The 27808-nt window shown below is 37.0% G+C and overlaps 1 protein-coding gene across 1 annotated transcript in view; it reads left to right on the forward strand.

Annotated features, from left to right (window-relative positions):
- The window catches only part of tyn (trynity), a 93382-nt gene that overhangs the window by 62653 nt on the left and 2921 nt on the right, over positions 1-27808 (forward strand). Inside the window, exons 5-14 of the mRNA XM_034985338.2 lie at positions 565-655; positions 2790-2957; positions 4378-4506; positions 5066-5194; positions 5615-5840; positions 21358-21480; positions 23074-23249; positions 24291-24424; positions 26735-26874; positions 27404-27485. Coding sequence (XP_034841229.1) covers positions 565-655; positions 2790-2957; positions 4378-4506; positions 5066-5194; positions 5615-5840; positions 21358-21480; positions 23074-23249; positions 24291-24424; positions 26735-26874; positions 27404-27485 — 1398 coding nt within the window. The remainder of the gene's footprint in view (positions 1-564; positions 656-2789; positions 2958-4377; positions 4507-5065; positions 5195-5614; positions 5841-21357; positions 21481-23073; positions 23250-24290; positions 24425-26734; positions 26875-27403; positions 27486-27808) is intronic.

The following is a 27808-nucleotide window of genomic DNA, read 5'->3' on the forward strand; positions in this document are numbered from 1 at the left end:
AAATGTTAAACTCTTCTAAATTATATCTTTTACAATCCAGAGATAAACCTCATACATTTTCCCTGCTCCGTGGTTCCGTTCCGGCCGCGTTTAATATCATTTATTATAACACAGTTAACAACTTTATTTGATTTACCGTACGCAGTTTTATTCCGTAATTTTGATGAATCTCATTTTGTCCGTTTTAAGCTTCTGTTGTTTTCATAAAATATAATTTATTGCATTACTCATGGCATAATTATGCCGTTAATTTTCACTTTACTTGCTTGCGACTTCATCCGCGTGGATATAGGTTTTTAAAAAATCTCTTTGATTTTTCGAGATAAACAGTAGCCCAAGTCAGTGGCTGGGATGCAAGCTCTCTCTGTACCAAAATCGAAATTCCGTGGGAATCCTTCAATTTTACGGGACCAAAAGTACTCCATGTCCTTCCCCGATATGCAAGCTATCTCTATACCTACCCATCTATTCGCATTTATAATATTAAGTAGGTATACGGATACACCATGCAATGTAGGAAAAGTAGTACTTTTCATGTAAAATAATGAGTTTTTCTTGTTTCAGTTTCGTGCTAAACCCGTTGACTCCAGTGCAAGAGACGCGTTGCTTATTGCAAAATGACACCCAAGCAAATAATCCTATGGCTCTGTCACAGGTATGTTTTTTTATATTTTCTCATATATCTGTTAGATTAAATCGCAGACAAGGAGTTGAGAAGATTTTAAGATAGTTAAAACTTTATGTAAAGCTTTTCCGCAAGGACACTGAGCGCAGTTCTAATTCCAGTAAATTCAGTTCATTAAACTTCTGTTGCTTAATTTTATTTACTGTATCAATAAAACTTTATTTAAAACCAAGTTCTAACATGCAACTTTCGTAGAATGCGGCGGTCCGTAGCGGAATAAATCGTTCGATAGATACGACCTAGGCTAGCATATTCGGTGGCCTAGACATTGCCAATTAGCTGGAAATGTCGATACTGCATTAACAATTCAGATTAAGTCGACTAGCATGTTTTAAGATCCAGGAAAGTCCTCGTTAAGACTTAATTCTACACATTTTGCATTCAATGGTCTCCTCCATAGATTTATTCTAATAGGCCATTTCCTTCTAACCACGCGGTAATTTTGATTATAATCCCGCATCATAAACCGTTCTTTTGAAACGAATTCATACATACAGATAGGTATGTAGATATCAGTAATTAAAGCTTATTTTATACGTTTTCAAGGTTTTCATGTACAAATTTTTATTAGATGTTGTATTCCAGAAATATTCAATAATCCATACTAGTATTATAAATGCGAAAGTGTGTCTGTCTGTCTGCTAGCTTTTCACGGCCCAACCGTTCAACCGATTTTGATGAAATTTGGTACAGAGTTAGCTTATATCCCGGGGAAGGACATAGCGGCTACTTTTTATCCCGGAAAGTTGAAGAGTTCCCACGGGATTTAAAAAAACCTAATTCCACGCGGACGAAGTCGCGGGCATCATCTAGTATTATATATTTATTTTGTATTATTCAAGCAATTTTTTTCTAATTTTATCCGGAGTTTTGTAATCACTCATAATTACTTTTGGTCTCAAAGAGTATTTACCGAACCAGTAGCTTAGATAAATAATTCATTACTCGCTTTCAGAACTAATGAGCGGTTCGACTATAAATTCTGTGTTAAGTGATGCATCTCAGTATGCATTGTTTTGTTTATTTTATGCAAGAACGAAAATAAAAGGACGCGATGCCTACGTGGGTACGAAAGTTTATTACGTGTATCGCTGGTTACATACGAAGCAGGTTTCGCTTGTGATATTAGATAGCCCTGCAACATAGGTGTCTCAATAATAATTTATAATAGTTGGTAGCAAAAAGGTTTTAAACAAACTTTAACTGGTTGGGTAGTCCAGGTACACAGATATTTTTATTATACAAACATAGCTATAGTATTCAACGTATAGTTCGCGACAGGTTGACATGGACAGGTGGACATGGCAAACGGAGTATGAGGCGGGGGGATGCCCCGCACATCCGCACGTTACCCTCGCTATCCCGCACCGAGTTAGCGCGGGCCTGTGCGGGTGTGCGGGCCGTCCCCACCTCGCTTGCCATGTCAACCTGTAGCGAACTATAGGCATGTGTGAAAAAATCTTGGGCGATTTTGAGGGTAAAAACTTCAAGATAGCTATACCGTCACCGACATGCTATTGTTAATAGTGCTCGGAGTGCCGATATATGTAAAAAATCTAAATTATTAATGTCAATGGTTTTAATTTACAAATATTTTTAGGGTTCCGTACCACAAAAGGAACCCTTGTAGGATCAGTTCATTGTCTGTCCGTCTGTCCGTTTGTCTGTCGTGTCTGTCAAGAAAACGTATAGGGTACTTGCCGTTGACCTAGAATCGTGAAATTTGGCAGTAAGGTAGAAAAAGGTAAAATATGTTCACGAAAAATATTTTTATTTTCAACTTTGAAAATAAAATTACTATACTAAGTAGGGTATCATATAAAAGGGCTTTCCTTGCACATTCTTAAACAGATTTCTATTTATTTTTATGCATAATAGATTTTGATTTATCGTGCCAAATGTCGAAAAAGTACGATTGTAGTACGTAACCCTACTGACTCGCATTTGGCCGGTTTTTTAGATACTACAATTAATTTGAAAATCCAAATAAAACCACTGCTATTTCATAATTTTAAGTTTTCACTTCTGTTGGCAGCCTCCACTGACTGCCAATTTTTCTTGTATAATTTATGTCAGTATAAGTATATCAGCGTATTTTTTACAGCGTTCAGTAAACACATACTACATGGTGAAACTCCAAGTGCGGTCAGAAAATCTGTGCCTCCGGCCTTGGGCATTCGAAAGGGTGCCAGGCAAGGCGCTCCGGGGACTGGACAATAGTATAATATACACTTCCACCAAGGAGGCCTGCCTCGCTGCCTGCCTCAATGAGGTAATGAAGCCACTTACGCTGAATTATTCCAAACCTATAATTTCATGAGCATACCTTTACGTTTGAGGCGATTTGTGTTTCCACTATTTATAAGCGCAACGCCTTTTCAATGTAGGGTATATCTATTGAATTTGTATTTACGGCTCTTGTCCTACTTCTGAAGATACTGGGAAATGATACGGGTTTTATGCGCAGGTGACTAGAGGGTAGACACTTGAAACTTTGTAAGTTTATAGAAAATCGATTACGATGATATCGACTGTCGTATTCTAAATTCGAATATGGTGAAGTTTTATTATTAGTCCGTACGCTGGTGTTCATCATCATTGATCCTGATCAACCATGACCCATCGCCGGTTTACTACCTACTGAGCACTGGTCACCTCTCTTAATGAGAAGGGTTTAGCCTTACTCACACGATTTTTCACACGTTTCAGAACATTATGAACTCTCAGGCATACAGATTTCCTCACAGAGTTATCTTTCATTTTAAAACAAGTGATATTTAACTGTGTACGTAATACGCACATAACTCTTTTGTTGTTGTTGTAAAAGTAAAAAAGTTGGAAATGCGTGCCCGTAATAGAACCTCCGAATTCCAGAATAGGAGGTGGACGTCTTAACCACCAGGCTATCACAACGCTGGTGTTACTTAAATGAAAAGGATGAGTGAATATTTATTTTCGTCCCACAAAAAAAGAAATTAACACAAAAGAAAAAGGAATGTGGAACAGTGAGGATGATCCTGTTTTGAAAAATGAAACCCAAACATATTTGAACTTGAAGTTAATTATAAAATAATTCAGACTACACGCGAAGTTGACACGGGTCGCATCACGAACCCTTCTCTTATCTGAATTTATTATGGAAATATATTATACCAAATCCTTTTTTTGAAATTCAAATACTTACTTTAATTTAAACATTATTCATTACTTTCAAAATGAATCGGTCAATGCAGGCAACCGTTTTTTTTATATAAAAATATCGATCTTAAACACGACCGATATTTTTCAATAATTATACAGACTTTAAACATGAGAAGCAATGACCGATTTAACGACAATTTTTTAGGGAGGGACGACTGCCTAGTGTTTGTTCTATTTTCTCCGGTTTTTGTAGGGCTGGTTATTTAATTATGAGTAATTTTTTTTGAAGTAAAAAGTTCTTTAAGCGATTTTGGGAAAACTTCAAGGTTGTGTCACGGGCATGCTGCATCTGTAGCTATAAGTAGGTATGCAGTGTTGCGCGTATGATATGCGCGTTCGATAATATTACTATCACTGACTGCCAATTTTTTTACTTTATCGATCGTTCGTTGTGGTAGGCGCTATGTACATAAATAAATACATATTTCCCAGACTTGAGTTATATTTTGTTGTATTTAGTTGAAGTTGAGTTATATTTTTTTATTAATTAGAAAAAGTTCCCGTGCCGTTCTGCGGAGTATGAGTACGGAAGCATGAGGTGTGCGCTGAGTGATTCGGATCGACGCACCGCTCAACATTTCGTGCAACTAGTCGATACACCTGGCACCGATTACTTTGAGGCAAGTACCTAACAATTGTAACCATTAACTTTTACTACTGTAATACTGTGAGAGCTTAGAGATCTTCATCATTTATTTTAACATGATTGTCTATAACATTCTATAGAACAAAAAAGTATTGATGCACTGTTCCGCTCTTAGAAACCTTATTTCACGACTGATGGCCACAAAAGGAGTGTAATATTTTTATATTCAATATGGCAGGGCAGTCGTGTTTTTTTTGTTTTATATTGTTAAGCTGTTATGATTCAATCTTACAAAAACAAGTAGGTATTTAGTTTCCACTTTAGTACACGACAATGTTGTGCGAGTACAATTAAATTATGAGCTTAACGGAGAGCATGCTATGCTAAGAATCATCTTGGAATGTAAAGAACGTTACGAATGCAGCAAAATTAGAAAATTGTCCCCTCTTTCCCCCATTTCAACGGAACGACGTAGTCGCTAGTAGCATAAATTCTGCGAAGCTACTCAGCGTAAATTCCATGTGTTGCCGTGTAAATAAACAGCGTGATTATCGCCATTACGTATTTTAAGTGATTTCTGTGTGGTCGTGCAGAATTTGTGCCTGAAGGCGTCGCAAGCGTGCAAGGGGCCGAGGATATTTACTGCCCCGCGTGTAGGAGTCGCCGAAGACAAAGTGGCCCAGTATGCCGGCCTACACTACTATACTGACAAGGAGTTACAGGTAAAGCTTTTAGACTGTTAGCCAATACTTTATGCCTATTGTAGTTACCTACCTAGTGATAAAATGCATGTTGTGTTGACATGTGTATTATGCATAGCGATAACTCGCGATAATTTTATGTAGGTAGATGAAGCTTTTTTAGTAATTCTTGTAAAATAGATTACCAGGAAGTAAGTATAATAAATAAATAAATAATACACAAAACATCATATATCAGCAAAAATCCAATAATCTACGACAAATAAATAACTAGACTTCTTTTACTCAAATTCTTGAAACAATTACAATGAATTCCTGAAAGGCCGGCAACGCATTGGTGGTTCCTCTGGTGCTGCAAATGTTCATGGGTGGCGAATAGCCTCTGTTAGTATGTTTGATTTCCATATCCTCGTGATTCGTCAATAAATATTCTACTAACAGGTGACATCGGAATCAGCCTGCAAGTTGGCATGCGAGATCGAATCGGAGTTCCTTTGCCGGTCTTTCCTCTACCTCGGAGCACCTCACTCCGCCGCCTACAACTGCCGTCTGTACCACCTCGATCATCATACACTGCCCGATGGACCCTCCGCGTATCTGAATGCTGAGCGACCGCTTATTGATGACGGCGAACCTATCGGGAAATACTTCGAGAACTTTTGTGAGAGTGAGTACTTTTTCTTTTATTATATGGCAACTGTGGCTAAACGAGCAGTAGGATAACGAGTGATTATTGTTTTTATAGTCATCATCATGATCAACCCCTCAACGGCTCAATACTGAGCACAGGGCTCCTCTCAGAATGAGAATGGATTAGGCCATAGTTCCTCACGCTAGCCTAATGTGAATTGGCAGATTTCACATACATTTCAGAACAACGTGGAGAACTCTTAGGCATGCAGGTTTCCTCGGGATGTTTTCCTTCACCGTTTTTATAGTAAAACATCAAAACTCTCTCGAAATAACGATTTTAAAATATGTCATCGTTTGGATCCGATATCACAGTTACATTTAAGTTATAGGTTACATCAAATGGGGGTCTGAACAAGCACAAAATATCTACTTATATATTTTGAACGAACTATGTAATGTACGTTAAACATAAAATAAAACATTATAGAGTGTACGTTACCCTGTAGAGGCACGGACTGTAGCGCTTTAGGACCCATCTCTTTAGGCTATTTAATTATGCTTAGGTTAGTTGCAATGTAAAAGCAATCTATGAGATTAAAAATAATGCTTACATTGTATTTAGGCACTTACATAATTTTATCGCGCGACCAGTGGCGCCTTTGCATCTATAAATTGAATAGGCCTACGAAACCGTCGATCTCGTCGAAGAAAAGACATAAACGCGTTGCGCGGCTTCTCAAATGTGGCGTTAAAATTAAATTTAAAATAAACTAGGTACTTATAATATTATAGCTAGGTTTAACGTATCACTAATAAATATAAAATTATCTATACATCACCTATTTATTTCATGTATAGCAGTAGGTAAATAAAATGAAGTGATCTACGGGGAATCCTAATATGGAAATCACTATCTAGTTGTTAATTTTATTGTTGTGATTTATATATAAATAAATAAATCATGAAGTAGTGCTTGGCGATTTGAAAATAACTAGTTATTTACATGTTTTCAAAAACCGAAACAAAAATCTATTTTTAAATGTTTATCTGGGAGTCTTTGGCTAAATATACAAGGCTAATCTAGGCTAATTTTTATCCCGCGAGATAAAAAAATCAGATAAAAACACAATTTACTCAGACGAAGTCACGGGCGAAAGCCAGTCAATTTAATTTATGTGTAGGTATGAGATTAAGAACATTAGAAATTAACAAGAACGTAAAACGTAAAGATAATGTTCGGTTTAATTTAACTAAACGGATTTCAGAATTAAAGCTTTTACGAAATATAAGTCTTGTTTATATTTATTAAGTTAAGTAGGTAATCGAATTACCAATCGTTTATGACCAACCATTTGCATATCGATTATTACGGAAAAGCTATAATACTTTTATCACTCACGTTTTATCACCAACCGACCGGAAACTTAAGATATGCATTTCTAATTTGAAACACGACTTCTTAAGAAGCTTATTAATCAATTTAAGTCGGTTTCATTCAATAAAAATAAAATTTCTCGAAGCTGGAGTACGAAAATAGATGCAGAATGAAATCCTCCAAGTTAATAATAGAAGCAAGGCGTAAAATTAGCTATTTTAAAGAGTTGCTTGACAACATAGTTCTTGAGTCTCAATGATGGTACGCAAAGATTAAAGTCTAATGGAAATAGTAAGTAATTGAACAGTCATTTTCTAGACTCCTTTGCTAGTAATTACCGAGGGTTTCAAATAGTTTTTGTTCCTTTTATAGACTAATAAAATAACTGATGCGTGGCTTTGCGCTGTCAATTATATTGATGCAATAATTTGCTGTAATTATGTGGGATGAATTGATTTTGTTCATTGCGAACCAATCAATGGGAGAGAGATTTTGTGAGTTAAAACCAATGATATTATAAAGGTCCAGATAGCATTTGTATTTTAAAAAGTGAAGACAATTTCCTACGCTTGAATATTGTGGACATACGCGTCTAGCGAAACAAACTACGGGGATATTGGCGCGGGGTTTACGCACCTCACCTCACCACAAGGTTGGTTAAAACGTATACACGAAAGTGTAGTATCTGTTTGTTCCCTTAATTTTTTGCTAATTATTTAAGCCTTGACTACACAATCGATTCAACAAAAGGCACAAGGATTTAACATCCTCGGTAAAAAGGGATCCTACAGTAATTAAAAAAACTTAATCCTCGTATGTAAAAGTCAGTAATAGAATAATGACTTTGTAATTAATATTTTTGTCACGTAAATCCCGGATGTGCAGCTGAATCACAGGATGGATAGGTGAACAAAATTAATTATAAGTCGATATCTTGTTTTATCAATAGATACACAAGATTTTGCAACTAAATATTTTTTTTGTAATATATTGAGCTCTACATGGTACATTCTTAAAGCTTTAATTAGTACTTTTATTCTAAACATGAAGACGGTAAAGTCTTTGATGTAACCAAAATACCTTATTTCCTTATGTGCTCATTTACCTTTTGGGTCTTCAAAGAGTACCTACATAGTATGTAAATCGTGTACCTACCTAATCAAGAATTTAAATCGTAAGTGATTCAAGTTCACGCGATAACATTTCTAAATAACGTCCTCTTTAGCAGATAACGCAAATAATGTACACGATTTAGAACTTTAACAATATTAACAAAAAAAATTATAACGCAAGCCATTGACACGCCCGCGTCGCGTCGTACCGTATACCTACCTACACGGAGTGAAAAGTATAAAATAACAGTTAACTACAAGTGCTATGACCTTAACATAATGATATTAATTAAGAAACTACATTACTTGGGATAGCTTCTAAATGTGTGCACGTACACAAATTAGTTCCAGCCACAAACGCAGTATATTGATATCACGACTGACAATAGCCACCGCGGTGGTCCGCAATTAACGGTTTACTTTTGTGCAATACGGAAATCTTCATAGAGAGAGAGAGAGAGCCAGCGTGTGCCAGACCTTCGATATTTTATAAGTCGTGTAAGTGGTATAGGTTTAATAAAAACTGCCATGCTTCTTCCAAGTTAGCCCGCTTCCATCTTGATTGCATCATCACTTATGACCAGGTGAGATTGCAGTCATTGCTTGTATCTGAATAATAAAAAAACAGTGTCGTGACAACTGACAACCTCCTGCCATACACCCTTAAACTTTTAAACTTGAAGGGTGTATGGCAGGGGGTTGCCATTTGACCAAGTGTCTGTCAATCCATGACGTAATTTCTAATACTATTCTGAAGAAAATAAAAATAAAATTAGACTTTATACTTTGACGTTATCTCCCAATGCCACCATGATCAAAACTTCATAGCCGCTGATCGTCCCAACCTGTATTGGGGACAATACGCAGAGAAAGTTTTAGCTTTTATAAAATAACGAAGGTCTGGTACGCGCTAGCTCTTAGTCAATCAGTAGCTACGGTTAGACAGATGTATGTGAAACAGGAATTAAATTGCACATAACTTTTCTAAAGTGGTTTACTAAGAGTCATCGGTCTTGGTAGGCGGGGTAGTAACTTTATAATATTTACTAGTACCTAAAGGTAGGACATTATGTTCTACTTTCTTTACTTAATATAGTAATATTCCGTAAAAAAAATATCATCATCTCAACCGAGGGACATCCACTACTGGATTATTATTGGTCTCTTAACGGGATTAGTCATTTCCTCACTTCACAATATTATTGTGTCAATGTGCTCCTCCGAATCGTCCATCTGTCGAACTTGTGGGTAAATCCCAAAACAACAAAACGCTTTGCGGTGCGAGGTTGCCGTTTCAGAGCTTTCAGACTCCAACACGTCTTCTATGTTGGTTAATTTTGTAGGTACTTCTAAGGATCACCATCGTCCACTGAGTCTTTGAGCTTTCTTATTGTAGTAGTTAGTTAGCGACGTCTGTGTCTTTTCCAATAAAATAAACTTAGTAGGTACTCTACAAAGTATTTATTATAATTTGGGTAAAATATACTGCGATTAAAGTGTTTTGAATGCACTGAACCTGCCCAGCTTTAAGTTTTTTGGGGATTATGCTTTTTTCACAATAAATAACGGCAAATCTGTATAAGAAGGAACGACAAGATTACTAATAACTTCATTAATGCACCGTAATTTTACCCACGGATGGTGAGTACTGTTAAAAAGAGAGTAATTAAACATCACTTCTCACCCATGTTCGTGGGAATAAATTTGCGCATAATAAGCATTATTTTTTATTGTAATATACTTAATTGAAAGTAGTGTGTGTCAGTATAGTTGTGCTATATTCACTGAAACAATACTTAGATAAGAGTAGCGTAAGCATACAAAGTAACATACTTACATAGGTAGATTCTAGATTGTATATTAATTTTATTACTCTCAAATTCATAACACTTTCGACATAACGTGTGAGATATCTAGTATTTTTGCTTGAAATACTAAAAGTATTGTATTCAAGTATAAATGAACCGATCGCCAATCATAGACAGATATAGTACGCGACAGATCGAGATGGCAATCGGGGAGGGAACGCGTCCCACACCTGCACAGCCTCCGCGCTAACTCGGTGCGGGCGAGCGCGGGTGACGTGCGAGTGTGCGGGGAGTCCCCCCGCCACATACTCCGATTGCCATCTCGATTCTCGATCTGTCGCGGACTATACAAAACTGTGTTTTCTTAGTAGGTATTATTTTCTAACAGTTCGAAAACCCGGCACATATAATTTCCGCAAATTATAACGCCTATGCCTACCTAACAAAGGTATTGATTGTAAATCTTATAAAGGAATTTATCACCGCTACATCGGTATCGTAAATGTAGATAATCGGAGGAAGAGCGAAATAATCTTACGAGCAACTAGAGGTCAGAGGGTAAAGACCAAAAAGCAGTTGAGGCATCGGTTACCTCCGCAGCTAATTGGAGTGGGGACCGCCACACTTACATACTTAGTACAATATAAGTAAAAGCCTTTGTTTTTGTTCGCGAACAATTATTCAGACGAAATTGTAGACAAATAGAAATTAATAAAATACAGTAAAGATTCTTTATGATAAAACGACACTAATTGACAGATACATTGATGCGGTACTATATTATAGGCGTTTTCCAGTGTTTTCCTATGGCGAGCACACACACACACACACACATGATGTGACGTTGACGAACGTTTGTATATATTTGAACCTATTTGAACCTAATTAATTCAATTAAAAAAAGTTGTGCAATGTTTGTCCGCTATAAAATAAATACAGGTATGACAAATCTTTAATTTATCTTTGCCTTTCTACGTCACCTAGTAATCAGAAACTAAGCAAGTGAAGTCACAGTTACCTACTCAGTACCCGTAGTACAAGATTTTACGTCTCACCAAACCAAACCAAATTCGAGAGTCGAAATACTTCCGCGTTACAGTAAAATGGACCTAAACAGCCTTGAATTGAAGTCAAATATTTAATGCCACTGATTTTAATTTCGCAATGTTTCCGCTTGGAGCGCTGGCTGTAGAAGTGTAGACAAACTTGAGCTTTAAAACAAGGCATTTAAGATCCAGTTTACTGTAACGTGGAAGTATTTCGACTCTCGAATTTGGTTTGGTTTGGTGAGACGTAAAATCTTGTACTACGGGTACTGGCAAGTTTATTTAATTAAAAGGCTGCCGTTCAACCTTTAATGTAAACGTAGGCAGTTATCGAGAAGGAAACAGTTAGGCTTCGCTATAGGGGAGCCTGGCTTGCTACTCCATTACGTGGGTACTGCTACGACATTTAGATTGTCATCTATTGCTAAAGGCCAGCCTCAGTGCACACTGAATAACTTTATATACCGATAGGTACACCGTTACATTCGAACCCGGTCCCTTGCATTTCCTTTCAAATAATGATAAACGTAATTGCAAAATCTACATTAGTTAATATCGGTAATCGCAGTTCTAGCCGTAATCGAATAAAGCGGCTAGTTGAAGACGGGTTTTGCTGTCAATTTTGCCACAGTCACTGTTGTGTGTGGCGGATAACCTACCGTCTTTTTTAATTTATAGACTAGCGATTGACTGCAATCAGGCCTGCTGGCAAATGATGATGCAGCCTAAGATGGCCTATTCACTCTTTTAACTTGAAGGTAAAAGTGGAGCGGAAAACTGAGTAACGAGGAGGTACATCGCCTCGCACGTGTGACAGACCATGACGATGCCTTGCGCTACGATAGTAGAAAGGTAAAGGAGGAACCAGGTCAAAAAGTTCTTGGGCACGCTGTCCGAAATATGTCCTGTAGAATACTGATTGATGTTTGAAGAACAGATATCTAGATGTTCCATCCATCATTCATCACACATGGATGAAGGAATTGACTGATGCAGAACCGATCATCTAATGGACGCCTAACAGTGGTTGCAAATTGATCAGATTAGAGATGAATAGCGCATGAATGTCAATTACATGTCGGTATAATTTTGTTATGTTTACAAAATAGAATGTGCTGATTCACGACAACAGTTGCATTTTGGTGCAAAAAGTTCTTATGGCCGGGCGTCGGCATCGCCGCTCGTGCGTGCATTAATATAACGGCGGTGGTTCACGAAATTGAAAATTAGTTTTTGCGGCGCCCGTGAACTCAACTTCATCTTAAGGCTTAAACCCACACAAAGCGCGCGTACGCATGTCTAATCTTCTGTAGGTATATATCTATATAGAAGAATAGCGTCTCTCGACGTGAGAGTCTCCATCGAGCGGTTTGTCATGCAGGGCAAAGTGGAGGGCACTGCCGAAGAAGACCACCTATGCGATGGATCGAAGTGAAGTGTGCTCTAGACGTACCAGGCTATCGGCCAGCAGAGAGAAGTGGCGAATACCCGTGAGCCGAATTAACCTGATTCTAAAGACGTCGTCACTTCGTGATGACCTAAAAGTGTTACCTATAAAAAATAAGAACTGACAGATATTAATGTCTAGAAAGTATAAATTTGACAGGGCCCAACTAAAGGTAGGGCGGGTCCAGCTAGTTTGTATTAAAACAAACTATATGAACTTCTGTAGAGTGCAACTGCAGTAGCACGGTTTCTACGCGTGTGAATGCCTTTATACAGTTCTTTGTATTTAACATCTAGGAGCTACGTTGGAAATGTTTCCGTCGCGAGTTATGTGTTATCAAGCCTAATTCAGCTGTAATTGAATCGAGATGGATATGGAACGTTGATGGCGGCGATTGTGAATCGATATTTAATTTACGCTGAACGAAATGTTAATTTGAAAACACACGTGTGGTTGCGTGCAAATTTCTTCCCCATTAATGTATAACTGGCCTCTAGGTACATATACAAGTACGTTGGATCTGAAATTGCCAACATATTTTTTTAAGTAACTTGATTTTGCCTTTTTGGCGCTGATAGCAGCAGTGAGCGTAATGTGAGCGTACTCGGAACTGAATATTAGTAATGAGACATCTGTCAACACAAAGACCATTTCACACCAAGTGTTATTTTAATTCCCGGTACGCTCGGTGGGGCGCTGCTAATTGGCACACAAAAATAACTGCTATTTTGTATGGCACACCTCTTCCAACGTAGTATTCATATAACATAATATTTAAACTTCGAGAGTCTCTTGTTAGCTAACTAGACCTTAAATCTTTCACTATAAAAGCTAGTTACTAATTAACCAGCTTGAATCACCCTTTCTATATTTACATAGTTATAACCACATTATGTAAATTTACATTACTCAATTCATTGTTAATTACACTAAAAAATGTAAAGCTCGTAAATCAACTTTTAATAAATTACATCAGACGAAGTGCATAATAGGTTCATTTAAAGCTATCAGTAACATGGCAACAGCCAATGGCCTTGCCTGGCCTTGCAACCAGTATTGCAGGTCGTCGTCCGCTCCGCCAACTATAAAGCCTGAAACACACATAGTCGTGACGGTAACGTGACCCATGCTAAGTCGCAGCGTATTTCTTGATAAAAACTTAAATTCAGCATTATTTACCTAAACATAAAGGCGGCGGCGCACGGCGCTTCTAAGCGCGGCACCCATCCCCCGTGTTTCAATGTCTGTACATAATTTCAGCGGTGAATCCAAAGTACATAACACTGAGTTTATGTACCAAACAAACTCCTATTTACTTCGTCTGTTTGCGGCCAATATGTTAAAGAAAAGTATGAGGAGATCACACTTCGTAGCACGCATAGGAGCTACGCTGCTACAGTGGCGCGCCTACGCGCTTTACAATGACTCGTGCTTTTTTTAAAGATTTGCAGATTACAATAGTAACAACACGTACGCGCGCGGTCAATGTAACGTCATGCCGTGCAGTTGCGGTCGCGCTTTGTCTGTTCATGAGAGTACAATTTGTAATACAAGGAACTTTCGTAAGCGCTTGTATAAGTCTAAATCGAAAAAATAAATAAATACAAATACAAATCTATATGAAGCATGTCATATTGAAGAGCGCGATGGCAACAGTTCCAGCTCGGCACACCTATTCACACACCTTAGTATAAACGCTTTCGTATACCTTACCTTCGTATCTTGTACATTAGATCCATACTAATCTTTAAATGCGAGAGTGTGTCTGTCTACCTATCAGTATATTAGTTTTTCACGACCCATCTGCTGCTGCCTGCTTTGACGAAATTCAGTACAGAGATGGGCATAGGTTACTTTTTATCCGGAAAATCAAAGACTTCCCACAGGATTTGTAAAAAAACCTAAATCCACATAGATGAAGTCACGAGAATCTTAAATTTGGGACAGATAGTTATAATATGATGCTCCCATAAGATAAAGCTTGAAAATGACAGTGCCCACGGGATTAAATCTGAATTCTTGCAGATGAAGTCGCGGGCATCATCTAGATTCTAGTTTATAATAAGTAAACAAATTCTAATAAACGCGTTGGACACGTTTCTGTCGTACTCTACCTGTCTCAACCCTTATATTGATAACGAGTATGTAATAAGCCCCTCATTATGTTCGCCTCTATTGAATTAATTCTTTAAAAGGATTGCAGTAGCAGATATAAATGATAAGATCTAATAAGCCAGGATCTGACAACTGGATTTGCTACGCAATTATTCTTCCTTTTATTTTATTGTTTACAAATTGAAAAAATTCATTTCAAACTATATTCATTCAAACTATATACAAGACTATATTCATTCGCTATGTCATAGGGACTTGGACCTATTTTTCACGACAAGCAGGGATTTCGATATTCTTAATCGTCATGTATATACTATTATACATACCTACATATTTTTTTCATCTGGATGATGCCCGCAACTTTGCCCGCGTGGTGAGGCCTTGAAAATCCTGTGGGAATTCTTTGATTTTCCGGAACAAATATAGCTTATGTCTAATCCTGAGATTTAATCTTATTTAACTAATAAATTAATAAATTTATTTAAAGTACAACCTTTAGTCGAAATCGCTTAAACGGATGGGCCGTAAAAAGCTAGCAGAGACACACACATTCGCATTTTTGATATTAAGATGGATTTGGATATAAACATTTTGATTTAAAAACAGAAATAAATGAGGTAAATTGTGTGTTCTTACCTTATACCAATAATGATGGATAAGTAGATAATGAGTCGATTTGTTGAAATGTAAGTTAAGCATAATGCAGGAGAATATCAATTTACTCAGCAAATTGGTTAAGATTAACGCGTTCTTAATATACCTACTATAATGATCTGTTTGAAATAGTTGGCGACCTTGAGAGTCCTTTGCTATAGCAACTTGTGAACAAGTCAGTACTCTGGCATTTGTTTGTGTGTAATAGGTACTACGAGTAAATATTATATACCTACTAGTGCATGCCCGTGACTTCAGTCACGTGGATTAAGTTTTTAAAAATCCTAAAAAAGTGGAAACTCTTTGATTTTCCGGGATACAAGTAGCCTACATCACTCTCCAGGTTATAAAACCGTGCAAAAATCACGTCTATTGGTTGCTTCGTTGTGACGTGATTGACGTACTAACCAACAAATCAATAAACCAATAAATAAACACATTTTTGCAGCAATATAGCGCTGATATAATATGGATAGTGATAAGGGTAGTAATTTACCATTAATTTAATTTATTGGGTCAAATGTAGCATATCCTAGTAAAATGGTCTTGAAAGTTGCCGTTTTTAGAAAACTTCATTTTTTTGTTAAGCGAAAACGGTAGATGATTTTAAAATTTGCGGCAATTTTAATTAGTTACGGATTTTTTGGCTACACCAACTACGCCAAATCTGAACCGTTTTAGACCATTTCTTTTTCATCGGAAAAAATTCGTCGTATTGCAATTTTATTGGTCCCATTATACTTTGGTGCAGATATTCGAAGATAAAGGACGTAGATATTTAAAATTGTAATTAGAACGAAGATATTGAACTTAGTAATAAAAATAAATACCTAATTTGATTTGTGAAGTATAAAAATCATCAAAAAAACTTACCTAAATAATTCTTTGTAAGCGTTGTACGCGCGGTTGTACTTTTATAGGATAGCGCAGCGCTTGGAAGTAAATTCATGCTGACAGCATTTCCTCTTTGGACGACAAGACTTATACGCTGTCCGAAGACCGTCTATTATACACGCCAACTATTTGATGAACGGTTATTCCATTGCATTTTTGCAGAAGACTCGCTATTGCGTTAGTGATAAGCACTTGCTAACAGCAACGGCCTTGGCAATATTATAGCTGCTATAATTGCAACTCGTAATACCAGGTCGATGACTTACAGCAGCGACTAAGGCTTGCACACACGCAACGCGTCCGACGCGGCTTTTAGAAGTCATAAATTATTATGCAAGGAATCGTGTGAAGACGTTCCTATTACTATTTTTAAGTAACCATGAAAAAAAATCTGCTTAGTAGTATTATACAGTTTAAAAGTTTAAATCGCGCTTCCTTAAATATCCATAAAAACAGCAATAATGGTCAAAATGTCATTAGCTGACCTACATGTATTATAACGCGCAGCCTTGCCATGCCATTTAGTTATTCCTATCGTAGGTATAGTGTGTCCATTATATACACTATTCATGTTTTTAAAATAAAACAAACTTTAATAGTTTTATTAAGGTAAAAAAATTGCACTTTAAAACAATACACCTTTCCTGTATTCGCCCTTAAAAAAATTATGGTACCTAATCAAAAAGTAATCGCGTAAAGGACCCGCCATCGTTATGCTCTTTCCGTGTGATGTGTTTCTAAGTTCCTTGTATTATAAATCGAATCATAAAAGCGTTCAGAGTGACATCCTGCCAAGCAGTTTCCGTCGAGCTTAAAGTGTCTGTGTATGTAAGGCTTTAACTTATTCACGTAATACTACCCCTATTATTGCCTTGATGGGTAATCTAAAATTAGTTCTGTAACTATCTCTCTGTGATAAAAGACGCGTATGTTTAGATCGCTACATCATTTAGTGGGTGATTGGAGATAGGCTTTTTCAATTATAAAATTCCAATCTTGAGAGCTACATGATTAAAACTTTTATAAGATTAGTTACTTTTTAGAGCTTGATATTATATGTAACTAAACATTAATTTGCATTCGACTATTAGAATCTGTGATAGTTTTGCTTGTTAGAGTGAAGTTACAATTGACACTATAGCTATGTACTAGTTTGTAAAAAGCACATTTGGAACATTGGTATACCTACTTATTTCAAAAGCACACAGTAAATTTGATCTCAGGCACGCACCTCTAACTGTTATGTGCATTTTAAGCTATTAATAAATAAATAAATTTTATCTCAGCAGTTTGGCTGAAATATTAATTAATTGTATATTTAAGTACCAACCTATTATTTACTGCTATGCCAATAGGTATATAATGCGAAAGAAAAAATTAACTCAATGCTAATTTAATGTCATTTTTTATTACATACTGTGAGTTTTAAATAATGTCTTTATTGGGAACTACTCGTAGATATCCTAAGTATATAAAACTGGAATCAGTTAACTCCAAATATGGTTCTCTTATTAATATTCATTACGTAATTTTAGTGGACAGTTACTTAAATTACTTGTCAAGCACCTCAGTTATCTTTTTAGTCATAAACTGTGTTAACTGGATTTCTATGAAAGCCTCAGCTTAACCGTTACTTAAGTTCTACGGTTGATTAAGAAATCAAAACTTACTGAATATTTATTTTTTCACTCTGAACTAAATCGATGAAAAGCTATGATCCGCTTATTCATTTTAAGTGAGTTAAAGAACGATATCTATGAACGACAGTTTTATTGGAGTCAAATGGCGTTTCCTTTCGTTTATCTTTATCTGTTAAATAAGGTTTTGAGAACAATCAACTTATCTTTTTGACGGCTAGAAAGTATTTTGCTATATTACAAGTAACATATAGGTATACAAAGAGTAGAATAATAGCGGAGTCTAGATAAAATAATAGAACGGATAGAATTCTAGCGGCCGGCAATCCACAATCGTTACATACCTAACGGCAAGAGAGTTAAAGTGGACAAAAAGGGGAATTTTGCTATTGTAGAATGATGATCGTTTCAATAATAAAAACTACGACTAACCTACTTTAAAATTGTATCCGATTTCTAAAGTTTCTTAGAGAACGGAAAAAGGTGATAACAAAATACAAAACCATTTGAGCTTTCAAAATGTATTATAATAGGAGTAACGACAGTGGAAAAATCTATTTCATAGCAGCCTGAAGATTAAAGATTTAAGAGATTTAATTATTTCTTGCCTTTATAAGTAACTTTTGAAATAAGAAGCAAAGTGTTTATGATATTTATAGTGGCGGGTATAGACTGAACATTTGAGGTGAATGAAGGCTGTATCAAAATAATTTTCATTACGTACTTTTGAATATATCAAGTGAAATCATTTAAAAATGAAATCAGTCAATTGTGATGCACTAAACTGGAATTATTTCGAAGGTGTGAATCTCACTCAATATTGGTATCATCGTGGGAAAAATTCATTTTACTTACTGAAGCGTTACAAATAGAAAACGCAGTCAAGTCAACGACTTTCTGGATAATATAGGCATGAGAATAGATGCAATATTTAACATAAAAAGTTTATAGTATTCAGTACTCCGTCTGGCATTTGCATTTATCGCCCGGATAACGGCTAAATTAAGTGATAAAAGAGCACTATCAAGCTGCACGTAATTAGTACAGCAGTCATTGGTGCATATTTCAAATTATAGGCCAGCTATATTACGTGCAATCTATTTGAAAGAACTCAATAATAGTAATACAACACAGAAGGTCATTCTGAACAAAAATTTTTGCGGGCTGCAACTCGTTTTTACTTGGGTTATTTCACTAATCTCCATTGACTATCCCTATCAATGGAGATTGTAAAACTTGATGTCCAGCATCATTTTAATTTTAACAGCTTCATAGAACACCATTTGAAATAACACCTTGTAGGTACAGGTAGGTAACAATTCAGTTAAATTATTATTTGAGAGATTTACTTTATTTTGTACTAGCGATGATGTGATGATGATGACTGATGATGATATTTGCAATGTGCTTATCACAAATTTGTTACTATCGCTTACCAGTTTTCTGACTAATTCTGTGTTCAGAGTAAGTTTTTATCAAGGTTTTTGTAAGGTATTTCCAAACATATTATCTTGTTTAAAAAAATAATTTAGTTAAATTTTTTGTAATTACCTCTACCTTACCTACTTATTGTGCGATCGGATAGAGGGCGACAAACCCTCGTCTGACCGGTCAACGGCCTGAATCGCTTTACGTTATATCAGACTGACACGGCTTAGGTACGAGACATTGGCACTGTGGCCTGTGCTAACGAATTGATTCGGCACGGTCCACCGTCGGCTTTCCGGTAACCGATTCTCTCATTAGCACCCTCGCTGTGTTACTGTTTGTCAACGGAAGTATGTCTGAACAATGCTGTTGTTAAACAAAATCGAAACTCATTTTACTGAGAACGTACTTGTTTAAATTAAATTCGTTTTCGACAGGAATTTTTAACATTATTGGATTATTATCGTTTATTTCAAAAACCTATTGACCGAGTTTAGTAAAAATAATTGTAGGCGTGGTAAATTAATCCTCAAACTGGCGTCAGTTTACTAAGTCAACGTAAGGTTTCCCGGGTGTCCAAGTAGCAATTAGCAGTTAAAGGCCACAAACAATAAGTTTGAAATTTGATATATTATAATAATAAAATCTTATTTACATAGCATACTGGATTTGCGATTGGCCAGGTGTATCTGAAGTATGATAATAATTAATAATGAAGTTTGATTATTGCCATTTTGCTGATAGCAGCAGTGAGCGTCATGTGAGCGTACTCGGAACTAGAACTAAATGTTAGTTATGGGACATCTGTCAATAAGACGACCATGTGACACAAAGTGTTAATTTTAATTCCCGGTGTGTTAGTTAGGATTTTTAAAATCCCGTAGGGACTCTTTGATTTTCCGGGATAAAAAGCCTATGTCCTTCCCCGAGATGTAAGCTACCTCTGTACAAATTTCATCAAAATCGGATAAACCGTTGCGTCGTGAAAAGCTAGCAGACAGACAGACACGCTTTCGCATTTATAACACTAGTATGGATTAAATGTCACTCGCTTTAACGGTGAAGGAAAATATCGTGAGGAAACCTACATGCCTGAGAGTTGTTCTCAAAGCTGTGTGAAGTCTGCCAATTCGCACTTGGCCAGCGTGCGGCAGGACTAAGTATGTCTAAACCATTCTTATTTTGACATACCCGTGCTCTTACCTAGTAAGCCGGCGATGGGTTGATCATGATGATGATGATGATATTTATGATTTGAATGGTACGCAGTAGGTACTTATATAACTTTAAAATTTATGATAGGTACGATGCGCCGTTTATTATTGAATCTCTATGTGCGGTATAATGATTTCCGTCGCCGTAATTCAGCAGGTCGACATGCGGTAAATCACAATATAATAGTATGATAATCTATTCCCGGTGTTCCGTAGGTACCTACTGTAGAGTGTAGACCTGGAGTGAATGCGCGAGTTTCTAAGAATGTGCTCATCAATTGCGTGTGAAAAATCTAGAATTGCACAGTTGTACAGAGCGGCAGGCTTTGCGACGTCAGTAATTACCTCGCCCACGTTACACTTGGGGTCGTCCATTGCTGCAATCTTCTATTGATTATGATCGCACATGTCGAACGCATCCGTTCCTATTTATGCCTTAACCCTTACACCTTATCAATTCATCTACTTAATTTATTATTACGTTTGCTACTTCACGTTTGGTTTACTTTTTCTGGTAGATACATACGCTATTTGACTCTATCGTGCGTCGCGCAAATTTTATTCTACTAGGCCGACTTCACGATCGCAGTTCAAAAGCGTAACATAGGCTGTAAGGTTTCGAACCCAAAATCTACAACTGCTACATGAACTGCATCATCAAAATAGGTCCACTAGAACATGATATACCTTGCTTGACGCGGACAAGTCCGTGAGCACGGATATTTACGAGGATTTGTAAAAAGAAAAAGCTCAAACACATCCTGGACAAGACACTTTATTTTTAAGATGTACTTAATTGACTTTTGATCTCTTTGTTACAGAGCCACCTGCCAGTCCGAGTGGTGAATTGCCTGTCACGATAGATCACCAACACGACTCGACCATGTCCAGCAACTTATCGAGGAACGACGCCAACTGTGACAAGACAGGGACTTGCTACGATGGTAATTATAGAAACCTCCTACGCCTAGTTAAGAGAAGTACCTACCTAACCCGAGCGCGCTCGTGCAAGGCCTGGGCAAACGTGTAGCGCAACGACTGTAGCACGATTAACGGACGATTGCAGTTGACTACAAACCGCGACGGCGCGGTATGGCGCGACGCGGCGGCGATAAGGTTTGATTGCATCAGCTCAGCTTCCCTACGCGCTGTCGCCATTAAGAGGGTAGCGCATTTGTAAAAACAACTTCTTGCACACGATGCCATCACGCTTCCTATTTTTTCTAGTCTTAGGAGAAGTAACCCTAGCGCGCTGTCCAGCGCTTTCCATACAAACGTGATTTGGTTCTCATTTGAATATCAACCAATTAAACTCGATGAAATTTTATAGACACGTTCTAGAAACAAGTATGTGTCTGTGGTTGTAAATTTTATGTGCTCTACCCATGCCTTCACCTTGTTATAAGTCCCGCAAATTGCTATAGCGCTGGGACCATGTCTCATTAACATCGAAATGACGTCATTTGACGTATATTTAAGTAAAAATATACCATCAGCTCGAAACTTCAGTCTAGTGCTGACGTCAATAAAATGACAGCCACGCGCATTAGCGATTTACGGGACTTATAACCACGACCGCGTGGAGGAGATACCTACGCTACTGCCGACAAATCTTCGTCGCGGTCTGCAGTTGTACTGTAAACCATGATTCTGCAGTTACGCTACATGTTTGTCGCTGTCCTTAACGGTTATGTCCAAAGATTTTTATTTTAACAAGATCTAAATACTAAGGTTTGTTCATACTTATAGTAGACCTACCTATACTTATAGTTGCCAAACGTAAATAAACTTTTGCTCTTCGTGACTCAGTTATGTAGAGTAGGCCAAGAAGAAAGCACTTTCGAACGAATGTCCTATAATAGTGTCCTTGTAGTTCTACGCCGCATATAAATAACATTTATAAGGTGGTTCCACCAAACATTAACCTACTGTGCAATTCAGAATTATTTATTTATTTATTTATTTTTATTATTCATGTACCAAAAATTGTAGTTACAAAGTAATAATAAATTAAGTTACATCGGAAATGCTTATCTCTAAACAGAGATTTCTTCCAGCTTCCCATTCATTCATTATGTAGGTATTAAAGGAGATAGCATATAACCGTTAGAACCTCAGGACACCCAGAAGGTGCAAGAGCCGCATTTTTCAGTACTGAAAACGTCAGCAGCATCAGACTTGCCGTAAAAATTAGTTTTTTAAACATTTTTAGTATCACTACCCATATTATAATTGCGAAAGTGTGTTTGTTTGTTGGTTTATTGATTTGTCCTTCAATCTCGTCGCAACGGAGCAACGGATCGACATAATTTTTTGCTTGGCTACTAGGCTGGCTGATAGGCTACTTTTTATCCCGGAAAATCAAAGAGTTCCCCCGGGATTTTAAAAAGCTAAATCCACGCGAATGAAGTCGCGGGCATCAGGTAATGATGAAAAAAAAAGAACAATAAAATTATTAAAGGTTTTTCAACGATTACTGTCACAGGTTAAAACTACTTACTGTTTATGTACTTAAAACATATTTGTTTCTATTGCAGTATCAGTGCACTGTAAGGATACCAGGATCGCAGTGCAAGTCCGTACGAATAAGCCTTTCAATGGAAGGATTTATGCGCTCGGCCGCTCTGAGACATGCAATATCGATGTAGTGAACAGTGATCTATTTAGATTGGACCTAACGATGGCCGGCCAAGATTGCAATACACAGAGCGTAGTAAGTCTATTTTATTTAAGTCTTTTTTCACTTTGTATACGTAGGTAATTTATCTAGTTAAATGGATACGAGATCAGAACGATCTGGAACTATAATTTCGATTGAAATAGTAGGTAATTAGCTACAGTACTACTAACTAAGTAGCTACAGAACTCAGTATAAATGTAATGTATTTTCTAGGCAAGCGTGCTCCAAACTAAACCTCATACTTATTGCCTTTTGTTAGGCATGATGAACCCCGAACTACCCCCCCCAACAAACATAGATATTATTGTGGAGCCAACGAGAGATTGCGTTTTTGACATCTGTCAGTTACATACAAAAAAAACATTGTAGGTATGTCCTCTCGCACACATTACTATTATGTCTGACAACGTGAGAAGTAATTTTGTACGCATAATATGTTTTTTGATATGTTTACTTTGTAAAAGTAAAGTAAAAAGTAAAATATGCTTTATTGTACACCAAAACAAAAACAATAGACATATAACAAATACAGCATGTACAATAGGCGGCCTTATCGCTAAAATAGCGATCTCTTCCAGGCAACCTTATGTTAGAGGATATAAAATTAAAGAAAGCGGAAGGGGTGTACTAATTAAATAAAGTAAATACACATAATATACGTATATATATATATATATACGTGTGTATTTACTTTATTTAATATTATTATTATTTATATATATATATATATAAATGAAAATACAACAGTAAATAAGAGAGGAAGTTTGTATTGTGTGCAAACAAAATGGCACCGACTCAGTGGTGCTTTAGCACCAATGCAACCTCAGTGACGTCTGGATTTCAAACGGGTCGTTCATTAGTATCTATCTATATCTAGGAGGTGGTGCTTATTTATTTGGTTCCAAAACCGTGAAAAATTTTGTTCGCTTGACCATATCTTGTCATTTATATCGATGGTTGTGTGCAATAAAGAATGAATAATAATAAGGAATACTTACTAAATTTCAGCATTACAATATTAGTATGGAAGTATGGATAAACATGCTAAAAATAAATGAAATCATCTATTTATAGACTGGCGTATACTCCAATACGGTTGTCCTTCAACACCACAGCGTGGTTATGACCAAAGCAGACAAGATCTACAAAGTGAAGTGCACCTACGACATGAGTTCGAAGAACATCACATTTGGAATGGTGCCCATCAGGTTGGTAACAGTACATTGGCACTGTAAAGGCTTGGGCATATAAAACGCGCAGCGAAAATGATACGTGACGGCAACGTATACAACGCGGCTCGAAGAAGTGGTAAAGCTTCAGACACATTGTTATGTCGCGGTGTGTGCGCAACTTGGTTCATATCTTCATAAATAATGTATCATCCACCCCTTAGGTTAAATATCGTTGACGCATTATATAACTAAGATCCATTTTCGAGTCCAAAATACAATAGTCTGAGCCTTAGTGAAATTTTAATTTACTGGAAGCTGTTTTCAAAAAGGTTAAGAAATATGGTCAACTACATTTATAACTGCAATGGCAATCTGTAGCATAACGCGTTTTGACACTAGGTACACACAGTAATATCGTCAAACTGTGATAATACTATGTATTTTCACCTAACTATACAAGAAACTGAATGTTGAATACGAAGCGCACGTAGAGTAGAACTGTGCTGATGCTATCGGGCGCTACCACCTTCACGACCTTCAGACCTGTATAGATCTACCTACGAGCGTTGTAACTTTCTGCCGAGCTGTGGCCGACGCGCGGCGCTGCCGTGTCGCTTCATGTCTGCTCAGGCCTTAACCTATGTTTAACGCAATTGAAGTCGCCATGCAAAATATTTATGACGAACGATTAGGCTTACGTGAAGCCGACTATCCGCTAGATGAATACCAATTGAGGACATAAACACTTAAATATTTAATGTCGATTGAATATTGATAGTTAGTATTGCCTTAGGAGAATTATGTTCAGGGCATACGGTACCAACTTTCTTACCATACTTTGTAGTCTACTATGAGAGCCTAGTCCTTTTGGTTAGATGCATCAGGCAAAATCTTATAAATGCTTGGTTCCGGGAACCAAGTCCCCACCAATTAAACATTAGGTACACACCTTATAATAGGTAATATTTTCTCTATTGACGTGGGTAGCGAAAATATTGACGCTGCATATCCTGTATGCGGCAGAAAATAATGTACATCGACCTTTAGAAACAGATAGCGGTTTTGTAGAGCATTGCCTCTGTCGTTGAGACCGACAGAACGTCACATAGGTGACCTACACAACGCTCTACAAAGCCGAAATCTCATTCTAAAGTTCGATGTACATTATTTTCTCCCGCGTACTGTAGTTGTTAAACCACGACGCAAATTATTGATGTGGACCTGGCTTCTATTACTTGCTATTTAGCGAAACAAAGCATCGGTAAGGACCAATAGTAGTAAATCGCAATTCTTTCCTGACGTATCTTCAAGATATCTTAATCTTACTCGTACTTGTGTTTCTATAAATTAATTATAGTCTAAAATTCTATAATTATAGACTATAATGAGCTAATTAGGCACCTCTTATAACTGCAAAAGTAGCAGCAATTAAATTCTAAATAATATCGATAAATCAATTCACATACCTACTAACACACTAAAACATGAGTAGGTATATAAGTAGTACATCCCATAGAGCTAAATGCCTATCCATAAAATTCTATTGACGCAATATAGCTCCTGAATTATACATAAAACAATTAAATTATTCTCCTTGCAGTTAGCGGAATGTAAACGTGAAAGGAATGATAAACGTAGCTTTTACTGTTTTGTACGATTTTCTAATAAATTTCGCCGAAGCGCGCTAAAATCATAATATATAACCTGAAAATGATTTTCGATATGTTAAAGCCAATAAAAATTTGATGTTATCATAATGTGCTCTATGCTCGGCGAAAACTTTTGTTTGCAAGAATTGTATGTCTTTACGTGGTAAACAAATGGTGTAATTTTGCGGTGAAAATATTTACGCCGCGAGAAGCGTTGAACACACGACGCTTGTGGACTCGGATAAAAATTTGCGACTCCAAGCCATTTTCATAAATATTATATGGATATACAATATTACCTTTCAGTCCCGTAATAAAGTTAACGACACCTTTTTAAAACGTATACGTAGATACGGGTATATTGTGCCGTAGGTATTAGTATTCTAGCAACACTACTTATTTAGTGAAAAGCATGAAAATATAAAAATACATATACATAGTTTTATCAATGAGCATCATATTTTAGAATAATATGAATTTTCATACTATATTATACATTGAATTCACCAAAGAAATACAGATGCTGTTTACAGCACGCATGGGATCTTCAATGTAACTGGAAATGGCTTGACAGATTTTGCCTCATGTGTGACCAGCCTAATAAATATTAGAAGATAGTAACTTAGGCAATAAGATAAGTGCCTAGGCAATCTCGCTCGTAATTGCGGAATGTTAATAGCCAGTACGTTTCCTACAGAGACCCCGAGATGATATCGATCACTGCGGCACCCGAGGCGCCGCCGCCGCGCATCCGCATCCTGGACAGCCGCCAGCGCGAAGTGGAGACCGTGCGCATTGGAGACAGGCTTACCTTCCGCATCGAGATACCCGAAGACAGTGAGTCATGTTCTATAATCTATTCTATACCACGTATCTATCTATGTACTTATCTAGGTATATTCTCTACGTCCATACTTCTAAATATTATGAGTGGAAGTGTGTCCAACAGACACACACTAACACACTTTTCACAGCTCGGAAACTGATTTGATGAAATTTGGCCAAGATATAGGCATCTTGGAGACGGACATAGGACACTTTTATCTAGGGAAATCAAGGAGTTCGATCCACGGGATTTTTAAAAACCTAAATCTACGCGGTCTAGCTTGTTTATATAAAAGGATAAACTGACCGACTGACATATCAACATACGTACAGCTTATTTGTTTCGTAGAATTTACCTCACTAATGAAAACCAAATCATTAGAAGTCAAACGAAACCGTAAATTTTTCTGATGATGAGAGATTAGCAGATGTCCGTTGAGGAGTTCGATCCAGAATATTTTCTTATCGCTAATACTTTTGTAATTTTATTTCGATCGTTTTACATCACAGATTTTTTTAACGTGTCCTTTTTCATTTACAGCTCCTTACGGCATTTTTGCACGCAGCTGTGTGGCCATGGCAAAGGATTCCAAGAGCACCTTCCAGATTATCGACGACGAAGGGTTTGTATACAAAATTTTATTTTATGTAACTCATCTTCGTACGTACTCCCATAAAATGCGGGCTAGCGACCAAGGTGTACCTAGTAGATATACCCGCTTCTTCACAGGTCCTTCAAACTAGCCTGAATACTGTAGCTGGTTATGTTATGGCTGCCAGTGTAAACAGTAAAGCACATGTATGTAGTCTTTTGGGTACCTGAATTCGAACTAACATAGAAAAAGCCCAGTGAATATACCTATACGTTAATTGAAATCTCCATAGCGGGAAGCGGATACCTGGCGTGTGCTACGGTAAAAAATGTGCCTAATGCAATGTTTTAATG

Source organism: Maniola hyperantus, chromosome 4 (assembly GCF_902806685.2).
Source record: "Maniola hyperantus chromosome 4, iAphHyp1.2, whole genome shotgun sequence".
Lineage (NCBI taxonomy): Eukaryota > Metazoa > Arthropoda > Insecta > Lepidoptera > Nymphalidae > Maniola > Maniola hyperantus.